At 38.4% G+C, this 23,545-nt stretch overlaps 1 protein-coding gene across 1 annotated transcript in view; it reads left to right on the top strand.

Annotated features, from left to right (window-relative positions):
* The first annotated feature begins 620 nt into the window (after positions 1-620).
* ERICH6 (glutamate rich 6) overlaps positions 621-23,545 on the top strand; it is a 37,688-nt gene continuing 14,763 nt past the window's right edge. Inside the window, exons 1-8 of the mRNA XM_074298337.1 lie at positions 621-975; positions 3,021-3,087; positions 6,935-7,029; positions 13,915-13,992; positions 16,203-16,265; positions 17,205-17,260; positions 17,351-17,467; positions 23,281-23,385. Of these exons, the coding sequence (XP_074154438.1) occupies positions 816-975; positions 3,021-3,087; positions 6,935-7,029; positions 13,915-13,992; positions 16,203-16,265; positions 17,205-17,260; positions 17,351-17,467; positions 23,281-23,385 (741 nt within the window). The 5' untranslated portion in view covers positions 621-815. The remainder of the gene's footprint in view (positions 976-3,020; positions 3,088-6,934; positions 7,030-13,914; positions 13,993-16,202; positions 16,266-17,204; positions 17,261-17,350; positions 17,468-23,280; positions 23,386-23,545) is intronic.

A 23,545-nucleotide genomic window follows, 5' to 3' on the forward strand; every position in this document is an offset into this window, starting at 1 on the left:
GGTTGTTTATTTACCTTTATAGATGGTACCCCAGTGTCTATTTATTGACTGATTAATTGGCCCCAGTACAGGTGGGTCTTATAAAATGAAAGGTTTCTTAAGTGTTGGGAAAGGAAGGAAGTGGAAAGATGGAGGAAAGGTCGAGAAAAGCAGAAGCAAGGCCTAGTGGGAGGAAAGAAGGGAAGACGGGAGGAAAAGAACATCATTTTTTAGATAAATAATTTTTTAAAGGATTGGATTGAATTAAAGCGACTTCGCTACCACTCCCTGACTGTGCACTTGGGTGAATCATTTCTGCGGGGTTTGGGAGAAGTGTAAGCTTTGGATCGGACCAGAGAAGCTAGTTCTGTGATGACCAGCCCCTTGGCTCTGTCCCCTTAGTGTCCCTTTCCCCAGGCTGGCCAGGCTGGAGAAGGATGGAAACGGAGCCTGAGCGTTGGGAGGCACAAGGGGTCGGTGCATCCTCGGTTGCTCCAGAGCACGTTGCGCGTGGGCCCCGCCGGAAAGCACCAGCGGAGCCAGGAGAAGGCCAAGGACAAAGAAGGGGCGCGGGGGAGGGGAGGCCCCTCCAGTCCGGGGAGCGTTCCAAACGCGTCCCCTCCTCAGCGCCCGGCCGGGCGGTTGCCCTTGGACACGGGACGCACAACATTCCCGGACGCGCGGCGCTCCCCGAAGCTCGGGCCCGGCCCCTGCCCCGCTGCGTGCTCCCGGCCCCGAGCTCGCGCTCCGCCCGCAGCCCCAGCCCTTGCGAACCCACCCGCCCCCCACGCTCCCCCCGCGGCGGCCCCGCGCCCCCGCGGCCGCTCGCCGGGACCATGGCCAGCTCCCGCCACGACCGGAGCCCGTCCAGGCCGGCTGACGCCCCCGAGAGCATCGCGGCCAGCAGCAAAAGCAGCGTCGTGAGCAGCTTCTCCGACATCCCAAGCACTACGGACGCCAGCAGTCAGACGTCCGAGGAGTACTACACGCAGCCAAGTACCCGCCCCTCGCCCCTGGGGGTGCAGGGGCCTGGGGCTCCCTGGCGGGCAGCGCGCCGCCCCGTCCACGCCGCCTCCCGGCTCCCCTTTTACTCCTACGTCCGAGGCCCTGGGGCGACCGGGCTCCGACCCGCTTCTGTCCCTGGCCGTGGGCCCGAGCAAACCGCCGCCCACCCCGAGGCCCGCTCCCTCCCGCTCACATGAGGGCTTAGGCAGTCCCCAAGTTCCCTTTCAGATCAGGGCGTTATTCCTGTCTGGGCATAGTTTTCCACTCATCTAGTTCTCTGGCTCTCGTGGGCTAAATCCCTCTATCAGTGAAGATCAGTAAATATTCAGCTAAGTACAGAAACTTGGAGCTACCTTGGGGACTGAGAGGTTAAAGGGCTTGGCCAAGTCACACAAACAGCGTGGGTCAAAGGTGAACCCGAGCGGTCCTATCTGGATCCACTATGATCCTGTTGTATCTCCCTAATATCTGCGTGGGTGGTTCATTATTTTCTAGTTCATCTCTGGGGAAGCACTGACCATCTGGCGGAATCAGAGAAGGACCCACCAAGTTAGAAGTTCTGGTTCTGAAGTTAGATGAAGTTATTAGTTCTGGTTCTGAAGTTAGAAGTTCTGGTTCTGAAGTTAGATGAAGTTAGAAGTTCTGGTTCTGAAGTTAGAAGACCTGATATTGTTGGGCCCTTTACTATCTTTGTAATGTGGGCAATTAATTTCTCCAGACATCATTTTTGCTGTGTCTAAGATGAGAATTGAACCAGATAATCTCTAACATTTTTTCCTATACTAATTTCAAACCTCTCATTCTGTGAAACTGTTCAAAAGAAGCTTTCCACTCCGTTGAGGATAGGGAAGGTTCAAGGGAGTGAGGGTCTCATTTTAAATATTTGTCATCTTTCCAAAGAAGTTAGGAAGACTCATTTCCCTGGAATCTAATTTAGCATCAGACACTTCATAACTGTGTGACTCTGGGCAAAGTCACTTGACCCAGTTTGCCTGTTTCTTCATCTATAAAATTGAGCTAGAGAAAGAAATGACAAACCACTTCAATATCTTTGCCAAGAAAACCCCAAACAGGGTCACAAAGGATCTGATAAACTGAAAAAGGAATAGCAATCTTTCCAAAATCAATAGAGGGGTTCGATTTGCAATTCAGATTTTTTTCCCCAATCATTAACCTCTCTGAGCATCAGTTATCTCAGCAGTAAAGGATTTTATGGGGGGATTAAAAAAAAGGGCAATGTATATGAAAGCTTTTGTAAACCATAAAAGGCCTAATAAGTTATATTTTCTAGAGCAGGGATCCTTAATTTGTGTCTCATGAGTCCTTTCAGTAGTCTGGGAAAGCCCCTTCTCAAAATTATCTTTTTAAAAACATAAAATAAAACATAAGAATTGCAAAGGAAACCAAGTTAGTGAAAAGAGGGATGAACTTTTTTTTTCCATAAAAGTTTCCATATGCCTCCAGAAATAGGTCCACTTCCTGTGGATCCCATCTTAAGAACTACTAAACACTTTGCATATATTATTACATTTGATCTTCCAACAACCCTATAAGGTATATATTATCCCCATTTTCCAGGTGAGGAAACTGAGGCCCAGAGAAATTGATTTACTTTCAGCTGACAGGCTGAATTCAAACACTATCAAACACTATCTCTGCTAACAAATTCCAGTGGGTTTTTTCCTATTCTATATGTCATATTGGTTCTCTCTGGCACCTAATTACAAAAATATATTTCAGAATATTATTATTTCCCTTGCTTTCAGTTTGATTCATGCACAAACCCCTCACCCCCTCCAAAAAGTGTTTTTTCTTAGATTCAGAAAAAAAAAATGATCTTATGACAATGCTCTACTGGCCAATGGTGTTGTAGCACCATTAATAAAATTCTACCTGTAGCCTGAGATCCAGCTTTCTTATTTTCTAGCTCTAGTTCTAATCATGGGTCTGTCCTATAAAGGCATACAATGCTTATTTAAAGCGGGGTTAGGGGAGAGGGGGCCTCCCCAGAATTTAAAATGTATTTCATTCCACAGGTAGCATTCCCAGGATATTTGATGTATTTAGGGAAGAATCAACATCTTCCTTAGAAGATTTGATTAGGTAAGAAAGCAAACAATCTAAGTCCTCATTTCGTTTTTAGCTGGATAGCAAAATGCAGGGTATGGGTAAGTACAGTAATTATCATTTAAATTTTTTATTTAGCAAATTATGTAGTGAGCACACACAATGAGAAAGTCCAAAAAATAAGATATATTCTTACCCTTCTAATATCTTACAATCTAGATGGGGTAAAACATGATTATAACATACAGAAGCACATGTAAATCACATAAACAATTTAGGCAATACGTGGCATGGCAATTTAAAGAAAACAGATTACTTCTGGTAGGTGATCAAGGGGTCTATGAAACAAGATACCAGAATGTTTAAGAAGATATTCATATGTCTGGTGAAGTCCTTGAGATGGGGGAAAGAGAAAAACTGAATCAGGTATTGAACTTGAAAAAAGGAGGACAAGGGACCAGAGGCTGATGCATTATAACAGTGATAGAAAGCAATGGTTCTCAGGACCCATTTGCACATTAAAAAAAATTTGTTAGAGACCTCCCCAAAGAGCCTTATTTATATGGATTTATCTGTTGGTTTTTACTACATTAGAAATTAGAATATTTAAAAATTATGAAAATAGTTTTTACCTGTTGGACTTCCCCAAAAGGTAGTTCCAAGATCTCTGAATCTTGGATCTCTGAATCTGAGATTCTCTTTGAGAACTGCTTCTATAGTGAGAGGCTCTGAACCTCAATGAAGAGGAGTTGCAGAGTGCTGACAGCAGAAAGAAGGTGTAAAAGTGGCATTGGGAAACAAGTTATATGCCCACTTTTTATCCGAGCCTGGTGTTTCGGTATGGATAACAAGAAGGGAGAATCTTCAGTGAAGAGGATGGCTAGAAATTCTGTATCTCCTGGGGAGAGCAAGGATTCCTTGAGATCCAGAAAATGGAAAGCTTGGAAGAGAAAACAATTCAGGATAAATAATGTGGGTATGTTAGGGCATAGGGAAAGAGAAAGTCAAAGAAGGACTTGAACTTGGGAAGGATGAGATGGCTAGGAGCCATGGAAAGAGATTTTCAGCTCAGGAGATGGCAACTTGAAAGAATCTCTTCATCTAAAATCCTGGTATAACCAAGGGGAAGATCTTAGGGAAGGGGAAGGGAGAGAAAGACTAATGCCTTCCCTAGCTTCTCCATCTATACACCAGAAAGTTGATGATAAAGCAGAAAAGATGGAAACAAACTTTGGGTCATCACAAGCCCAATCATTAGGTCTTCAGAGCCCATCTAAACTCACATTTGGCACCAGCTCCTAACCCAAAGTGAAAAAGGATGAGGTAATTAACCTCAAGGCTCCTGCTGGTTTTATGTATCAATGGATTCCCCTTAACCTCCAATGTACTAGTCAAAACCAGGGTTCCATGATTTGTGTACTTCATTTTCTCTTCAATGTTAATGATTTCTGAAAGTCTTTCCCTCCCAGAATGATTCTTTTGAGAAGGTAAAATAGGCCATTGAATGGGTGTTGCCTCAGACCAACTGAGACCTGGGAAAGACCTTAGTTTAAAAAAGCCAAAGTCTTCCACTGGGTCCATCAGTTGTCCTGCTCTATATCTTGCTATTGTTCTCTGATGACTCTGGAGGAGCTGATGACACACAATGGCATAGCTCTGCCTCACTTAAATCCAACTCACTTGCAAGTCAAGACCTCTTGATGTCAACCTTCAAGAATGAAAGACCACCACCAATAACAGTAACAGGTTTCTAGCTGGGAAGTAAGAAGATGTGAAGTATCTATGAGCCTTGGACAATGACATACTTTCCCTACCCCACCATGCACATTCATAAAAAGTAATGTCTCCCTTGTATCTCCCTGTATCTCCAATTCAATTTAATTCAGTTTAAGTACAAAATATTTTGTATTTCGAGCACCTCCCTGCCTGATGTAGTTATAATTGTGGCTCTGGAGGTGAACTGATCTGTATTTGCTTTGGGCAAAAGGCCTCACCATAGGCATTCTCCACTTGTAGATTCTTTTGGGGGCAAAATAATATTTTTTGAATGGGTAGGAATTTTTTGCTACAGATGAAAGAGAAAAAATAGAAAGTAGTGGAGGGCAGGAAGGACAGAAAGATAGTTGAAGAAGTGAAAAAGAATATGAGAAGTTCCTGAAAAGGAAAACATTGATTTGCAATCCAAATGCAGAAATAAAGCTAGTCATTTATAAATTATGAGGATGTGGTTATGAAGAGGAAGCAATAAGAGATAGAAGGAATCAAGCAAATGTCTAGCCAATGGATGCTCATTTCCAGGAAGAGGCTGTGAATTAATCACTGGTGAATTCAACCCACCAAATTATTTAAGAATCATGCAGGGGGGAAAAATCATTTTTACAACTTGCTGATTAACAAGATTAACAAAATTGTTAGTCTGAAAAATCTGATTTGGTATTATTTTTTAATTGACCCCTACACTGAATCCTGAGTTTCTAATATTTCATTTAACCTTTTATTTGTTTGTTTCTTCACATTTTCTTATTAATTTTTATTCATTTTTAATTTATGGAAATAATAACAGGATTTAAAGCCAAAAGGAAATTTGAGGCTTCATCTAATGCAAAAACCTTCATTTTTTAGAGAAAAGGAATGAATGAGTATTCACCTCATTTCTACAAAAAAGTAGAGACTCTTTCATTCATCCTTTTTGTATCTCCAGGGCCTAATATAATACCTGGCACATAGTGGGTGCTTAATATTGTATGTGCTTTTTGTTGTTGACACACATCTCTTCCTTCATATGCCATTAACTCAAATCACTTCATTATTATTGTTGCTTCCTTTGGATTTTTCCAGCCTAAAATGTGCCACCTGCCTCCCAGAATGAAGCATTAAAAAAAAAAACCCATTGAAAAGCTAATATGATCCATTTTCTGCCATACAGTTTACAGAATTTCATAGTTGTTAAGGACCTTAGAAATCATTTAGTGTAACCTATACCTCTTAGCAGTTCTCTGCTACTTATGTGATGAATGGAGGAACTCACTAACTCCAACTCATTTAATTTTTGGATAATTCTTAATTATTGGGAATTTGAAGCCTAAATCTGCTTCTTTATAGTTCTTGTCTCTAGGGCAATTCCCTCTTCCCATCTAGCTTTTCAAATGCCTATTATTATTGTGTCCCCCAAAGATTTATCTTCTTTACCTGAGAGTAGAGAATAGTTCATTCTGGATATTTGTATTCCTAGAAGCCAATATAAAACCTGGAAGGTAATAGGTGGTTAATATATGCTTATTAATCAACCAATCATCAGGTGGCATGAACTAAAATCTCCCACTATCCTGTTCCCCTTTTTGATGTTTTCTATCCTGGCCATATCTTTTCTCAAATATGATGCCACACACAGAATACAAAACTCCGGAGTGGTCTGATGGGACTTCCACATTTCCTTTTTATTGTAGACTCTACATCTGTCCTAAGGCAATCTAACCTTATGTCAGGTTTTTTTGATAGCCATCACCCTTACGTTAGGTTAGCAATCCAGATTTAGAATCAGGCATCATAAATGGATGCTTCTATTATGATAGAGAGGCAAGGAAGGAAAATACCATTTTTTTCCCTTAGGACTTATAAGATAATGCTATCATTTCTACATCCAAGTATTATTTGGGTATTAAACAGTCTTCCTATTAATATGATGCTTATGTAAATGTGAGTTTCTCAAGGAATGGCTCTTAGATGATACTTTCATAGTAGTAGAAAGAACACCAGTAACATTTTTGATGTTGTGCTATAAAGAACCTGAATTCTAATCTCATCTCTGATGCTTATTACCTATGTGACTTTGGGTAAATCATTAACTTTCATTAATAAATGTAATTTTTTGTCTGAACTTCAGGGAAGAACCCGTTACAACAGCTCCAAAAAAACGTGGGATTGATGTAGCAATACAGACAGAGATGAGTTGGCTTCGGGATCAGTATAAGAAAAGTTGTAAGTGACTGGATTTCTTAGAGTATTCATTCCTACCAGTTGAAGTAACAGTACCCTTTCTGATTTCATGGTATAGTGGAAAGAGCAATGATTTGGGAGTCAAAGGGTGGGGTTCAAATACCATCTTTGATGCTTATTGAACATGTGCCCACTTAACCTCTCAGGGCCTTAGTTACTTCATTTGTAAAATATGATGATAAAACAAGCTAATTTGGTGAATCCATTCCAGCTCTAGCTCTGACATCCGATGTGCTCCAATGTCGTCTCCAAACATAATGGATATGAAGTAGACAGACTTCATATGATTGACTGATGCATAAACCCCCTCCTTTTTTTTTTCTTTTACATTGTATCTAGACTATGAAGATTTTAACAAAAAATTTCAGAGGTCAAAAGGAAAAACTGAGTTTTTAATTCTGGGAAAAATAATTTATTTACTCTAGCCTCCAGTTGTCCCGAAACTCTTTCCAGATTTATTCATTTCTGAAGCAGTAAGACATAGGAGGAAAGTATACTGATTTCTATAAGGAAAAGTCTGACCTGAAAGATTAGTCACTCTCAAAATGACCTGGATGGGATGTAGTAGAGAAAAATATAATGCTCCATTTCAAAGAGATCCGACCATAGGGCCTCCCCAAATCAATGCGTTCTTTTGTGTAATCATCTCACCCGGTTTAACAGAGGTCTGGTGGCTAGAGGAGCCCTACTCTTTGATCTCCTCTTCTCTTGCTGATGAGCACAATCTTTCATTTTAAGTCATTATGTGAATTATGGTCTGATATCCCTTTTAACTCCTATTGTGTCCCTGGATTATGAGACAATATCCCTTTTAAATCATGCTGGGGACCCCACTAAGAAAATTACAAACAAGCTGAACTGAAGTGAGGCTATTCCTTCTAGCTTCTCCCCACCCCAATGCCCTTGATGCCCTATAAGCCAACTGAAAACACTGAAAGGGGGCTGAGCAGTCAGAAGAATTAAACTCTAAACCACCATGTGAAAGAATGGTTTAAGTCATTAATAACAAGAGAAGTGCACATCTAAATAACATTGAGCTTTCCCTGTGCACCCAGGAAATCGACAAAGGTAACAAAAGATGGGAACACTCAATGGGGAGTAGATTATCGAGAGATGGGCACACTGGTACACTACTGATGGAGCTATATTCTATTCTGGAAAGTAGTTTGGAATTTTACAAAGAAAGTTGTGAAAAAATTCATATCCTTTGAACCAGAGATTTCACTGCTACACATATCACAAGGAAGTCAATGACAAAAGAAAGGCTCTCCCTTACACCAAAATATAACATGTTTTTATAGTATCAAAGAATTGGAAACAAAGTAGATAACCATCAACTGGAGAGTTGTTATTTTATGTCAAGTTTTATTACATGAATGTAATGGAATATGATTGGTCTGTAAGAAATTACAAACATGATAAAACATGAGAAGATATATGAATTGATGTAAAGTAAGCAGAAATAAAAATAAATATTACAGTAATGGTAAATGGAAAGTACAAAAAACCAGCTACAACTGAATGCTGAAAAATTATAATAACCAAGCTTTGCCCTAAGGAAGGGTCTATGTGAAGTCACTTCTCCCTGCTATTTTGCACTACATATAGTGTCAGACTTTTAAAATACATTCTTTAGTTTTTGCTAGAATTGTTTTTGTATTATTTGTTATAATGGATACCTCTCTGGGAGGCACTGAGAAAGATATATTGGGAAATGAAGATTAATATAAAATTAAAGATATCAATAGAAATTAATTTTAAAAGACAAGGTGAAGATAACCTTTGCTCTCCTTGCTATTGTCAATGAAATTGTTATACTTCTTACCAAATCATATAGTCATAGGATTCTACAGTTGAAAGATTCTTTGGCTGCATTTTCATCCAGGTAACACTTATTAATCTTGGGCATCCCCCAAGGCCCTGTCCTTGGTCTTCTGTCTGTACTATTTTGCTTGGTGTTTTCATTGCCCCCCCCTCCAAAAAAAATTCAATTATCATCTCTATTGATGATTCTCAGATCTGCTTTTCTAACATTCCTCCTAATCTGTAGATTTACGTCTCTGTCTATTGGACATCTGGAACTAGATATCCCAGAGACAACTTAAACTTAGTCTGTCCAAAATTGAACTCATTGTCTTCCCCCACCCAAGTCTTCTCTTCTTTTTAATTTCCCATTACTGTTGAGGGTGTCAACCTCCTCCCAGTCATTCCAGGGTTGAAATCTAAGTGTCATCCTGGACTACTCACTCTCTCTCATCACAGCTCCTCATATCCTGTCTCTTGCCATTTTAACTTCATAACTTCTTTTATATATACAGCCTTTCTATCCTCTGGCATAGATACCATCCTACTGCCGGTCCATATCTCATCATACCTGGACTATTGCAATAGTTTTCTGCTTAGTCTCTCTGCTGGAACCAGTCTCCCCTTCTCCATTTCAATCTGTCTTCCACTTAACTATCAACTAAATATTTCTAACATTCAAGTCTGACCAGATAACACTGTCTCCTTTCAATAAACACCAGCAGCTCTCTGTCTCTTCCAAGATCAAATATAGAATCCTCTGTTTGACTTGACCCCTTCTTTACTTTCTAGTCTTCTAGTACCTTGTTCCCCTCCATATACTTCTTTTTTCATATGAGATTCAATGCAGTGACTCTGGTCTTTCTGTTCTTTCTATAAGACTCTCCACCTTTTGATTCTCAGCACTTCCACTGTCTCATTCCTGGAATGTTCTACCTCTTGACTTCCTGGGTCTCCACATCTCAGCTACAATCCTACATCCTACAAGAAGCCTTTTTGGTTTCTCCTCAACACTAGGGCTGACCCTCTGAGATTACCCCCAGTTTTATCCTGGACATAGTTTGTTTGTACATAGTTGTTTAGACTGAGCCCATAACAGCACACTAGGTAATTTTTATTCTTTCTTTGTATATCTATGTGTGTGGTGCCTGATTTTTAATCATTGAGAGACCCCTCAATAATGGAAATCTCCCTGTTAAAGTAGCCCTTTCCATTGGTCAGCTCTAATTCTTTTTTATATTTTTACAAATTCTAGATTCTAGTAATGCTTCTTAATTTGAAACTAGCCTTTTTTCCTTTTTCATTTTCTTGGCAATCTCTGAGTTATTTTTCCACTATACTTTTGGATCTTTTACATGTTAAGTTTTTTCTGGCTATGTCTCTCCTTACCTCCTTGTATGTGGGCAATTGAAAAATCATATGTAGAACTTTGCATTCCTATTCAATTTAAAAATCCTCTGCTTGAAGACCTACTTCAGGACTGGCATGTGGTAGACTAATTATCCCACCTAGCTTTATTTCACTGGCACCAAAATAATTTATTTTTTTTTAAATGTTGAATAGAGCAGGTCCAAGGACAGCCCTAAAGTACTCCACTCAAGATTTCCCTCCAGGTTGAATTTTATTTCTTTAATCAACACACTTTGGGTTCCATCATTTAACCTATTCTAATCTATTTAACTACACTATCATCTGGTCCACATTTCTTCATTTTGTCTATATAAATATTGCTAGAGAATTTACCAAACATTTTACTAAAAACCAAACACATTACGTCTGTTATTTTCTGACTTTGGTAGTTTAGAAATCTTGAAAGAAAAAAAAAAAAAGAAATTAATTTAGTCTGCCATGATTTGTTTATAATGAAACCATTCTGGCTTATATTGGATATCACTTCCCTTTTGATAAGTCATTCTGCAATTTTTACAGGAATAGACATCAAGCTCTCTGGCCTGCATTTTTCACCTTTCTTGAAAGTAGGAGGATTGCCTTTCTCCAATTTTGCAGTGCCCCCTTGTTAAAATGTATGTTCCTTATCTGACCTGCAAAAAGGTTCAAATTGAGTTCAGATAATTTTGGAGTTTCTCAACTGAGTTGGATTGAGGTTCCAGACAAGCAAGGTACACATTTCTAAAATTACCCCATATAGAACTTAATCATTTATAAGAATCAGGATTTGAGTGGGAAAAGGTATTATGCTTAATGTCCTTGCTTTCTTTGGTATTCAGCTGTAAATGTTATAGCCAATGTCTGGTGGGAGATGTTTAGTGATGTATATACAGTCTTTGGATATAAATATTTTCTGGCCTCAAAGTCCATTCTCTGTCCCTTTGTATTTGTTTCTTGGTAGTTATCACAAATATCCTGATCCAGACTAAGAACAATATAACACACACCAGGATGCAACTGCAAAAATCCTTTTACTTAAAATTTTACATTTTAATCTCATTTTCCATTTAATTCAGTAACATAAAGTCATAAGAAACTTAATTGCAATGTACTATTCCAATTACTTAATTTACATTACAATTTTATATTCTGTTTTCTGGATTAGATTTTATTTTATTTTTATATTTATGTGATTGTGGCTTTCTTTTTTTTTTTTTTCTTTTTTGTTAATGATGGTTTCTTCATTTAAATTATTTTATTTTTAAATATTGATGTCTTTTATTTCTACATCATAATCACTTTCACATACCTCTAGACAAGAGAACTCTACTTTCTCCTTCCTTGTATCAAAGAAAGAAAAACAGCTAAAACCAAAGGACACAGTTATTGAATCTTTACAAGAATATATCGAGATTGTGAAGACTAGTTCCACTTTAACTTTATGTTATGTAATTTCAACAGAACCTTCATTACACAGTGAGATAATCCTTTTAAACCTCCTTAATCAACTCAATACTTCATTCTCCATATCATTGCATTCCTCCTCAAACCTCTCAAAATCCATTCTTCTCCCACCTTCTCAGGTGAGAAACTTGCCTCATATTTCACTGAAAAAAAATTAAGAGCATCTTCTCTCTCCTCCCCATCTCACGTCATCCAGATATCTTCTGCCCTATCTTCTCCTTCACTCCAGTCCCATGTGAAAAAATTGGCTGTTTCTTTTTATTAGAGCAAACTTCTCTAAAAGACAAAGTGATCCCATTCGATCTATCTTTTCCAATGGTTTGCCTCCTCTGTCTTACCTTCTCTCTCTCTCTCTCTCTCTCTCTCTCTCTCTCTCTCTCTCTCTCTCTCTCTCTCTCTCTCTCTTCTGGTTGATTTCCTTCAGACTACGCCTCCACTTCCTTCTCCCAAAAAAAAACCACATTTGATCCATCCATCCCCACTAGCAACCATTCCATATCTTTTCACTCTTTTATAGTCAAACTTCTTGAGAAAGCCCTCTACAACAAGTGCCTTCACTTCCTTTCTTCTCACTCTCAACTCTCTCTAGCCTGACCTCTGACCTGATCATTTAACAAAAATTTCTCTCTCCAATTTACTAACCATCTCTTAATTGCCAAGTCTAATGGACTTTTCTCAGTTCTCATCTCTCTTGACCTCTCTGCAGACTTTGTCACTGACAATCACCCTCTTCTCCTTGACATTTTCTTCTTTGTGTACTTTCCTGACACTGATTTTTTGTGATTTTTCTCCTACTTTTATTCTTCCCAATCTCCTTTGCTAGATTTTCTTTGAAATCATGCCCTTTAATCTTGGCTCTCCACCAGAGTTGGGCCCTTTTCTGTTCTCCATCTGTCCTAATTTTCACGCCTATAGATAAAATATCATTTTTATGCTGATGATTCATAGCTCTATTTATCAAACCGTAATCTTTCTCCTGCACTACTGCCTTGAATCTCCAATTGCCCAATAGATATCTCATGCTGGATGTCCTATAGATGTCTTAAACACAACATATCATGGTCATAATAATTAGCCTGTAGATTGATGTTGTGTTTCTACATGATCATATTTATTGTCCAGGAAACATATTAAAGCTGAACTCTGTTTTAAACACAAGTCTGCTTAAAACAATTTGTATTAATATTAATCTAAATCAAGTACTTTGTAGCTTAGAGAGAGAAATTCTAAATCGTCATGATTTCCCTATGCCCTAATATATTTCTCCACCCCAAATGAGCCACATTTATAAGAATCTTTTAAAAAAAAACTATTATTTTAAACTTAAATAGAAAATAGGAAAAGAAAAAAATTGCTGTATACATAGAAGAACATGAGAGAATTAAAAATATAAAGTAAATTTCCATTTAAATAAAACCTATATAATAAATACTATACATTGTGTTCACAGTTTTCTATCTTTTCTTTGCTTCCTTATAGGTTTTCTTTTGGTCTCTGCTATGTACTTTTTACTTTATTCTTTCCACTCCTTTCCTTTCCCATTCCCAGGCTACAATTAAGCATATATAAACACATATATACATGTGTGGATGCATATACATGATGTATGATTATACATGTGTATGATTATAGATGGCTATGTATATATGTATAAATGTGCATGTGTGGATATGTGTATATGCAATAAACACACATATATACACTTATGCCTTTATCTGCATCTATATAAGATCATTTTATGTTTACCTTCTGTTTCTCTGAAGATGAAGAACATCTTCTTTCATAAGTCCAAATCTTTCCATGTTTTTCTAGCTCCCTCAAGTCATCATTTCCTATATCACAGCATTATTCCAACTTTATACTTTTATTTTAAATAATCTAAAACAATATTGATTAATATGACTGACATAGAGTGTAGTTTTCCCATTTTTCTCTTTTGAGTAAGTAAAATTGGACTAAGAAGAAAGTTTTGCATAGGCTTCCCCATAATTATGTATGTGGTTTTCCTGGTTCTGCCTTCTTTACTACATCAGTTCATGTGTATCTTTTCCCTCCCGGATCTCCAAATTTTTTATATTCTTGAATTCTTATGGCCCAATAATGTTGTTCTATTCATTTACAATGGTTCTCCTTTGCAATGCCAATGGTAACCACCCAGAATTTCAGTTCTCAGTAAATTATTTACTAGGCCATTGTCTGTCATAATTGCAGTAGAAGACCACTTGGAGCCAAAGAAAAAGACAAGGATTAAAAATTTAAAGAGTGCTCTACAAAAAATCGCAGCAGTTCGTGAGTAATTCTCCCCCCTCTCCTTTTTTTTTTTTTTTTTTTTGCCTTGGGTTTAGGGAATGAAAGGAAGATGGGTAAGCTTAGAAGGATAACCTGGGATCAGATGGTGGTGGGTCTTTCAGGAATATCAGGCTAAAGAGTTTGGGCTTTATTTGTTGGGAAGGAGGGAAAATGAAAGAATTTGGAGCAGAGAAGTGACACAGTCTGAGCTTGTGCTTTGAGATGATGAATTTGGTTGGGCATATGAGCTTGGTTTGCCAAGAAGAGAGATGAAAAATGGCTTTGGAGGCTGCTTAGAAGGTTTTTGCAATAATTGGAATAACAACCTCAAATAGTAATGACAGGGAGAATGGAAAAGGGGGCACCAATTCAGGAAAGATCTCACCGGATGGTAGGAAAGTGGAGGCCGCAAGTGTAGTTTGCTCTTTTGAGGAGTTTGACAAGGAAAGAAAAAGAGGAAAATATAGTGTGAAAAAAACAATGGTAACAGATTCAAGGAAAGATTTTTTGTTTCATTTTTAGAACTGAGAGAGTGGTGTATAATCTTATGGGAAGGAACCTTTTTAATTTTTTTTTTTCTGACAGCATTTATTGGTATAGAAAACTACAGGGTAAGAAAAGTCCCCATCCCAATGCAGGTCTTAGGGAGTTGCTTAGACCTTTGACCTGTCCGTGTTCTCCTAGAGGAGTCTTCTTGAATGTAATATTTGTTGGGAAGGAGGGAAAATGAAAGAATTTGGAGCAGAGAAGTGACACAGTCTGAGCTTGTGCTTTGAGATGATGAATTTGGTTGGGCATATGAGCTTGGTTTGCCAAGAAGAGAGATGAAAAATGGCTTTGGAGGCTGCTTAGAAGGTTTTTGCAATAATTGGAATAACAACCTCAAATAGTAATGACAGGGAGAATGGAAAAGGGGGCACCAATTCAGGAAAGATCTCACCGGATGGTAGGAAAGTGGAGGCCGCAAGTGTAGTTTGCTCTTTTGAGGAGTTTGACAAGGAAAGAAAAAGAGGAAAATATAGTGTGAAAAAAACAATGGTAACAGATTCAAGGAAAGATTTTTTGTTTCATTTTTAGAACTGAGAGAGTGGTGTATAATCTTATGGGAAGGAACCTTTTTAATTTTTTTTTTTCTGACAGCATTTATTGGTATAGAAAACTACAGGGTAAGAAAAGTCCCCATCCCAATGCAGGTCTTAGGGAGTTGCTTAGACCTTTGACCTGTCCGTGTTCTCCTAGAGGAGTCTTCTTGAATGTAAGATTGTCTCTCTCTCTACCAGACTATACTGTCTTTCAAAAGGAAATGCAAAAAGGGACAAGGATGAATATTCAAAACTGAAAGAGGCCATTGATCATGAAATGTTCTAAGGAGGTAGAAGTAGATGGAATCAAGAATATAAGTAGAGGGATAGTCCTGGAAGTACAAATGTTTTTTTTGTTTGTTTGTTTTGTTTTGTTTTGTTTTGTTTTGTTTTGTTTTTTATGGAGGCAAGAGGAAAGGAGAAGATGAATAAAAACGTATATGTGTTTGGGAATGAAAAAAGGAAATTATAATTGCTTGGTGGTTGTTGTCCTTTGTTCTCAAAGAGGACCAAAACAACATGACTATGTTACAGTTAAGGTACAGTGTGTCCAGCTATGGCTATCAGACCAATATGAGTTTAGAGTTTACCACAGCAGAGGTACAGATAGTCCATGTGAATGTATGAAGTGGGGGGGGGGGCGATCTTTAAATCTGCATATCTCATTTTTCTTTTAAGCTACTTTTATCCTGTTTTGCTCATAGAGCACAGTACCTTCTTTAATGAGGACATGGCAGACTTTATAATAAAGTAACAGGTGAAGTCACACTTTGGGAAACTCAAAAAGGGGGAAAGGTTAGGAACAGATACTGCAGGAACAACAAAAATGAGTCAATTCAAGTTAAATGAAAGAACTGTTGATTCACAGTGAAGGCCCCACTTAGATCAGGTTGTACAGATTGGTCACTGAAGCAGGCAACACAGTCACTTATGTTCCGAAGTATCTCTTGGCATTCTGAGACCAGAAGCAGAGAAAATGGACAGTGGGACTCGGCTAGGCAAGTAGGACAGGAAATCAAGAGGGCAAGAAATCAAGGGTGGCAATCACACCATTGAAACAACCATATTTTGTGGGTAGGTTTGGTTTATGTTTTCCAGTGATGTGCCAACTGTGCTTTCTTCTTCCAGGTGCTTTTGGCTCCTTTACACATGGCGACGTTTCTCCTAACTCTCATTGCCCATTAATCCGAGGTAAATGGACATTATTTACCTCTTGCATGGCTCAATAAAGATGCCAATTGGGAGAAGATTCAGTTAATTTTTCTCTATCCCTACTTCTTAGCTTTAAAAAGAATGGTGCTGAACCTGGGATTTCATTGGTATAGGGAACTCCCAGATAGAAACTCCTCTGTCATTATAGGTTGGAACACATTCTATTTATGCTCTTAGAAAGTCCCCTGGAGGGGGGCAGCTAGGTGGCACAGTGGATAGAGCACCAGCCTTGAATTCAGGAGGACCCGAGTTCAAATCTGATCTCAGACACTTAACACTTCCTGGCTGTGTGACCCTGGGGAAGTCACTTCACCCTAGCCTCAGGGGGGGGGAAAAAAAAAGAAAGTTACCTGAAGGAGGGCGGAGCCAAGATAGCAGAGAGGAAAGTTACCTGGACATTGAAAAAGTTGTAACTTGCCCAGGGTCCCACAGTCACATTGGTCAAAGGCAGGCCTTGAATGCAAGCCTTCAAAGCTGCAGATCAGTCCTTTATCCACTCTATCATCATGCTTCTCACAGCTTTTAAGGATATAGCCAAAATTCTGAAGAATAGTATATCCTTCTGAACAGCTCTTCCACTACCGTCAAGGAGCTATTGGTCAATTCCATCTGTTCACTATAATGTGGGCCTTTGGGACATGACCAAAAAAAAAAATTAAAAGAGAGAAGAAATATAGTGGGCAGCATGATATTATAGAAGAAATGCTGGCTCTGGCACTAAATGATCTGATTTCTAATTCCACTTTTGTTACCTTCAAGTTCTGGGACCACTAACTTCTCCTAATGTGTAAGATGAAGGTGGATTAAATGTTTCCTAAAGACTCTTCCTGTTATATACTCATGAGCCTATGACTTAGCACAATACAAATTTCACAGGTTTGTTTTCCTTATTAACTAATGCACCTTATTCTCCCTTAGGACAATGGAAAGTACCTGAGAGGCTGCAGAAACTAGACATTCTGTGTAAGATGGAGGTAAAAATTCATTATTATACAACCTGGAAACCATCTAGACCCTGGCCAAAAAGTATTTTTAGACTTTTCTATTTTTTTTTTCTTTTAAAGTTTAAAGAAGACTTTGAAATGTTTTTTGAACCACTTCTGAGAACAATTCCAAGACTTGGACCACCAGCCATTCTAGCCTTTAGACCAGAGCTACCTCCACACGATACAATTACTAAGGTAATATTCATTTGTGTTCTTAATATTGAAAAATATGTCATAGTAATAAGAAAAGCACCTTGATATTTGACGTGCTTTGAGTGGGCCTTCTATCAGCTTTGATATATCCTGGCTCTGTGACCCATGCCAAATCACTGAACTTCTCAGTGTCTGGGGTCCTCTCTGAACCTGGAAGTAGCTGAAAAAGTGCCTATTTTCCAGAAGGAGCCTTCTCATCTAGGATTTCCAAAGGTAACAAAAAAGCACCTTAGTAAGACAAATGAACTAGCAAGAACAAATGGAGTGATGAAGAGAACAGAATGCTCAACAATGTGGCAAGGGATTCACTTGCCTAATTTTGGGAAAGTAGGAAAGCTTTTCAAGTTCTGAGAGCCTCCATTTTTCAAACTTTATCCAATAAGGACTAAATAAGTTCTAGAACTCTGATGCTGACATGTTACACCTTGAGAATAACTCCTGCAGCTTTCTAGAAGGAAGCTTCACATTTAGATCTGGGAGAAAAAAAGAGAATGAAATCTACAGATTTTGTTCCTTTAGAAAAATTCTTTGATGGAGATATTCCGTGGATTTGTGGGCATTTGGCTCAGCTGGTAGGCGGACATCTGGATCCTATGGTTTAATGTGGGGCATCATGTGAACTAATCTAAATGTCATTTTGTGGGGGTCTCAGGGAGCACAGTGAAGACAAATTAGGGATTAACAGCTATGATGGTCAATGGCTCCAGAAGCAAGTAATGAAAAGTCATCCCCTTCACTGGAAAAATAAAAGCCATAAAAGCCAGCATTTACGTACTGCTTTCAAAATTGGAAAGCACTTTAGATATATTATCATATCTGGATCATCAAAGTAATTTTTCAAGTTAAGTGCTCTCATCCCCATTTTATAGAAGAGGAAACTGAGGTTGAAAGTGGGGATGCAATTGTGTCCAGGTTCACATAGCTAGCGATTGGCAGAATTGAGACCAGAATCTTGGGCGAGACTTCTTGTGCCTAGGACAAGCTCAAGTCCCACAGCAGAAATTATGCAGAAGATAATTCTATCATGGGCATGCCCTGGCATGAAGAATGGCACAGTGCCACCAGAAGGGCTTAAGAAATATTTATTGACTGACTGTCCCCCAGAGAATCCAGCCTCTTTCCCTTTGGGTATGTGGGTGAAACCCTTTATTATATTGTTTGAAAAACTTATTATTGGATTGTTCAAGTCCAACTTTATAGGACTAAAGACTGTTTGCGTCCAGAAATGTTGTCTTGATCTCAAGTATTCTCTAGGAATGCCTGAAATGGTTACAGGGAATTTTAGATTCCTTCAGGCCCTGGACCCAGCCAAAATATTTCTGTTTTGTGTTGCTATACCCAGGTCTTATTTTGGGTCCAGGAAAATTTAGGTTTTGGCTTTTGCTCAAATTTTATTAAATGTTTTCCTCTTCTGGTTTCTATCTCCATCTATCTAGTTTGTTCCATTGTGTTCCTGAGATTCCTGCAAGTACCATTATCAAAACCCTATATAATATAAACCTTCCAGAATTAGATAAGAGGGAGCCACCTTTCCTTTTTGTTTTTCTCCACCACCACCCTTCCTCTTTTTCTCTCCCTTTGTCTCTCTCCATCTTTGTTGATCTCTATCTCTGTCTCTGTGTCTCTATCTCTGGCTTTCTATATGTTGGTCTCTCTGTGTTCTGGCAGGAGCCAGTATGAGATGAGATACATAAATGGTAACCACTGAAGGAAGTTTTCCCACCTTCTTCCCCACCTTATGGCAGGTACTAGTCAAAACTGGTTGAGCCTCCTGAAACATAGATCTATAACTGGAAAAATCCTCAGAGTTTATCTAGTCTAATTGGCTCGTTTTAAAGGAAAGGAAAATGAAGCCCAGAAAAGGGAGAAATATGTTGCCCAAGATCACACAGATAATAAAGATAAATACTGGATTTGAACTTTTTAATCCATAGCTGGAACTCTCTCCATGCTGCCTCCTAAATTGATTATTCAATCTGCTATACCACCATGATAGCTAAAGTTTCTTATCATTCCGAAATTCTGTGGTCACTTTGGGAGGGGAAGGATGAGAATATGGGTAAAGAATAAAGAAACAAAAGAATGACCCTAAAGTTCAGAATTGTTTTTACTATTGATTTGGAACAAAGAAAAAAAAACCCTAAACTCTACTCTATGAAATATATTTATTAAATAGTAGAACAGGACTGTTCATTGGAAGTAGGGAGGAAAAAATTCTTGCACTTGAGGGATAAATCATTGGAACCTTATGTTGGAGTTCCAAAGTCTCCTTCCTGCTAAGGAGGTGATGCTTTTAGCAGCAATGTGGTCTAATGGGCAGAATCTTATCTTGGAGTCAAGAAGACTTGAATTCAAATCCTGTCTCTGACATGACATAAGTACTTAATCCTGGTTACAAATCATTTAACCTTTCTCACACTGTATCCTCATCTAGAAAGAGGAGATAATAGTCACCCACTTCACAGAGTTGTTGTAAAGATTAGATGAGATTTTTGTAAAACCTTAAAGCATTATATAAGTACTAAGGTTTTTTTTAAATTATTATTAATCCCTGATGGAATTTTTATATAGCAAAATGGATAAACCGCTTAGAAAACAAAAGGTAAAGAATGCATTCCAGAAAATAGAAAATCAACACTTTGGATATTATGAGAAGGGAGGAAGAGAAGGACAAAAGATGAAGAAAGGGAGGAAAGAAAGGAAGGAAGGAAGGAAAGGAGGGAGGGAGGGAGAAAGAGGGAACAAAGAAGATAAGAAAAAAGGAAAAGAAGGAAATAAGAAAAAGGAAGAAAGGAAGGAAAGAAGGAAGGAAGAAAGGAAAGGAGGAAGGAAGGAAAAGGAAGGAGGGGAGAAGGAAAGGAAAGGAAAAGAAAGGAAAGGAAAGGAAAGGAAAGGAAAGGAAAGGAAAGGAAAGGAAAGGAAAGGAAAGGAAAGGAAAGGAAAGGAAAGGAAAGGAAAGGAAAGGAAAGGAAAGGAAAGGAAAGGAAAGGGAAGGAAGGAAAGGGAAGGAGGGAAGAAGGAAGAAGAGATGAAGGGAGAAAGGGAGAGAAGAGAAGGAAAGAGATAAGGGAGAGAGGGAAGGAGAGAGAGGAAAAGAAGGAAGAAGGGTAGGAGAGAAGGGAATAAAACACTCAAATATATCCTGTGGGGAGACACTTAAGTACTTACTATTAAATACGTTGAAGAAGAAAATCTTACAAAGAAAATAAATTTAAAAGAACTGGATAATTTTCAGATAAAAAAAAAAAAAAGCTAAGAGAATTGGAAAGTTGGAATGTCTCTGACTCTGCTTATCTAGAACCTAATTAGACAAGCCTTTAAACACAGGGCCCTAAAGCATGGCTTTTGTGTAATAAAATGCACTGTATACATAGTAGGCATTTACTATTTATTGTATGAAATTGAATGGCAATAGGATGAACTTTTTAAATTGCTAATTCATTCTCTAGTGTAATCTCAGAGCATACTTTAATCCATTAAGAAAGTGATGGAGAAAATGCTAATAATGGAGTTACTTTGCATTAACTTATTATATAACTTATTACACTTAAAAGTGTGTCATGAGAACATTTTTTCCAGAGCTCTAGTTGTTAAATATTTACCAGAACTCTGTTGTTTATAGGGGAAATTGGAGGTAATTTCAAAAGGAAGGCATTATTATTGAGGAAAAATAGAAGAGAGCTCTTGAAGGAAGTGGATTTTAATTGAGAGTTAGGAAACTAAGAGATAGAACTAAAAAGGAGGAGTATTTTAGGCACAGGGGATATGGAGTGACAAGGTTCATAGCAAGAGATGGAGCATTGTATGAAAGAAATAGCAAGGAGGACAATGTTGCTGGTTCCGGAGTAAATGGAAGATAGTAAAATGTTAGAAGAAAAGAGAGGTCAGTTGTAAAGAGATTTAAAAATACGAGAGAGGAAATTTCATTTGATTTTAGGGATAATAAGGAGCCAGTGAAGTTTATTGAGTAGGAGGGGGACATGGTCAGCCCAGCACCTTAGGAAGATCACTTTGACAGCTGAGTGGAGCATGGACTAAAGAAGATCTGAGGTAGGAAGACTGACCAAAAGGCTATTGAAATAATCCAAGAGAGAGATGATGAGGACCTGTACCCAAGAGATGTCTATATCAGATTGCAGAGGACATACCTATCAGGGATGTCCTGAGGATGGAATTGACAGGATATGCTGGAGATATGATTGAAAGAGAATGCCGAGTCTGGAATGACATCTACACTGCAAGCCTGTGTTAACAGAAGGATGGTGGTGCCTTCAGTAGCAATAGGGAAGTTTGGAAGAGAGCAGAATTTGGGAAGGAAAGATGAGGTTAGCTTTGGACATGTTGGGTTTATCTATGGGACACATAGTTTTAGATACCTCATAGGTAATTACCTATGTGGAAATGTGATGTAAAAACGGAAAATAGGATCAGGGTTAGGGCTGCAAAAGTACAACTGAGAATCATCAACATAGAGTTGAATCCTTGAGAGCTGATGAGGTCATCAAGGAAAATAGTATAAGAAGAAAAAAGGACCATGGACAGAGCCTTGGGCAATATCCAAGTTTAAGAGGTATGATGGGATGAATCAGGAAAAGTGACGTTATAGGTTACTTCCTTTGATCATTATAACAGCCCTGTGGGGTAGGTGCTATTAAGATCTTATTTTACAGTGATTCTAGAGCATTATATGGAAGAAATAGCAAGGAGGACAATGTTGCTGGTTCTGGAGTAAATGGAAGATAGTAAAATGTAAGAAGAAAAGAGAGGCAAAATTATCTGGGGAAGAAAATGGCAAACACTCCACTAACTTGGCCAAGAAAGCCTCAAATAGGGTCACAAAGAATTGGACAACTGAACGGCAACAGGGGACTTGGAGCGTCAGCCCTACAATTCATATGCCTTGTATGTGATAATAAACTCCTTTTAGCCTCATTTTCCTTAGATTGTCTTATTTGTTAGGCAATTTTGTTATGAAAATTTGATGATTTTTCTTTTAACAATATAATTCATTACTTCATATTGTATAATATATTATGTTAGATTTAAGAATATATATATATATTTTAGGGGCAGCTAGGTGGCGCAGTGGATAGAGCACCAGCCCTGAATTCAGGAGGACCCGAGTTCAAATCTGTTCTCAGACACTTAATACTTCCTAGCTGTGTGACCCTGGGCAAGTCACTTAACCCTGGGGGGGGGGGGGATTTTACATATATTTTTATAAAAGCATTGGAGAAAACCAAAATAATTAACAAATATATGTATATATGCCATACACATATATATGTAAGTATGTTTTAATGGTTCTGGTAAAAGTGGAACAATTTTTGACCAGAGGATTTTATAGTTACCGAGAGGAAACAGAACTTCAGCTTTGGGCATTCTTCCCAGAAGGCCGGTCATTCAGGGGAGAGAATGCTAAATTTGGAGGCAGAGAGCCAAAGCTTAATTTGATTTGCTACCAAACTTAGGGCAAGTCAGCAGTAGAATGAGTTCCAAGCAGGGAGCCAATGTTGTTCCATTGGCAACAAAAGATTGAATTAGTTAACCTGTAAGACTCCTCCTAGGTCAGAGAGCTGATTTTGGAATCAGATTCAAATGCTGACTTTGTCACTGACTGCCATGTATTGGGCCATCCTCCTGTCCTCTCCAGAATTCAGTTTTCTCATCTGACAAATGAGAGACCTGGACTATGTGACTTCAAACATTCCTTCCAGTTCAAGGTAATATGATTCTATGATTCTTCTTGGATATTCTTGTATTTATCAACCATTGATTATTTTTGTTTTTTCCAGTACTGGGAGAAGGACTACCCCGCACGCTGTGAGTTTTGTGGGAGAGAGATGAAACCATTTCCTTCCCTGGATGATGACGGCCTTAATGCTGAAAACTATAAGAATGTAAGATGTGTGAAAAAACCCACAAAACAAAGCTTCACGAGGGAAACATTTACAAAATATTATAGTGTAACACATGGTATTAGACAACTATCCTAATCCCCATTCACACCAATAAATCTAGTCCCTGTGGAGTTGATATTGTACATATTGCATGGTATTT

This window comes from Sminthopsis crassicaudata, chromosome 3 (genome assembly GCF_048593235.1).
Source record: "Sminthopsis crassicaudata isolate SCR6 chromosome 3, ASM4859323v1, whole genome shotgun sequence".
Taxonomy (NCBI): Eukaryota; Metazoa; Chordata; class Mammalia; order Dasyuromorphia; family Dasyuridae; genus Sminthopsis; species Sminthopsis crassicaudata.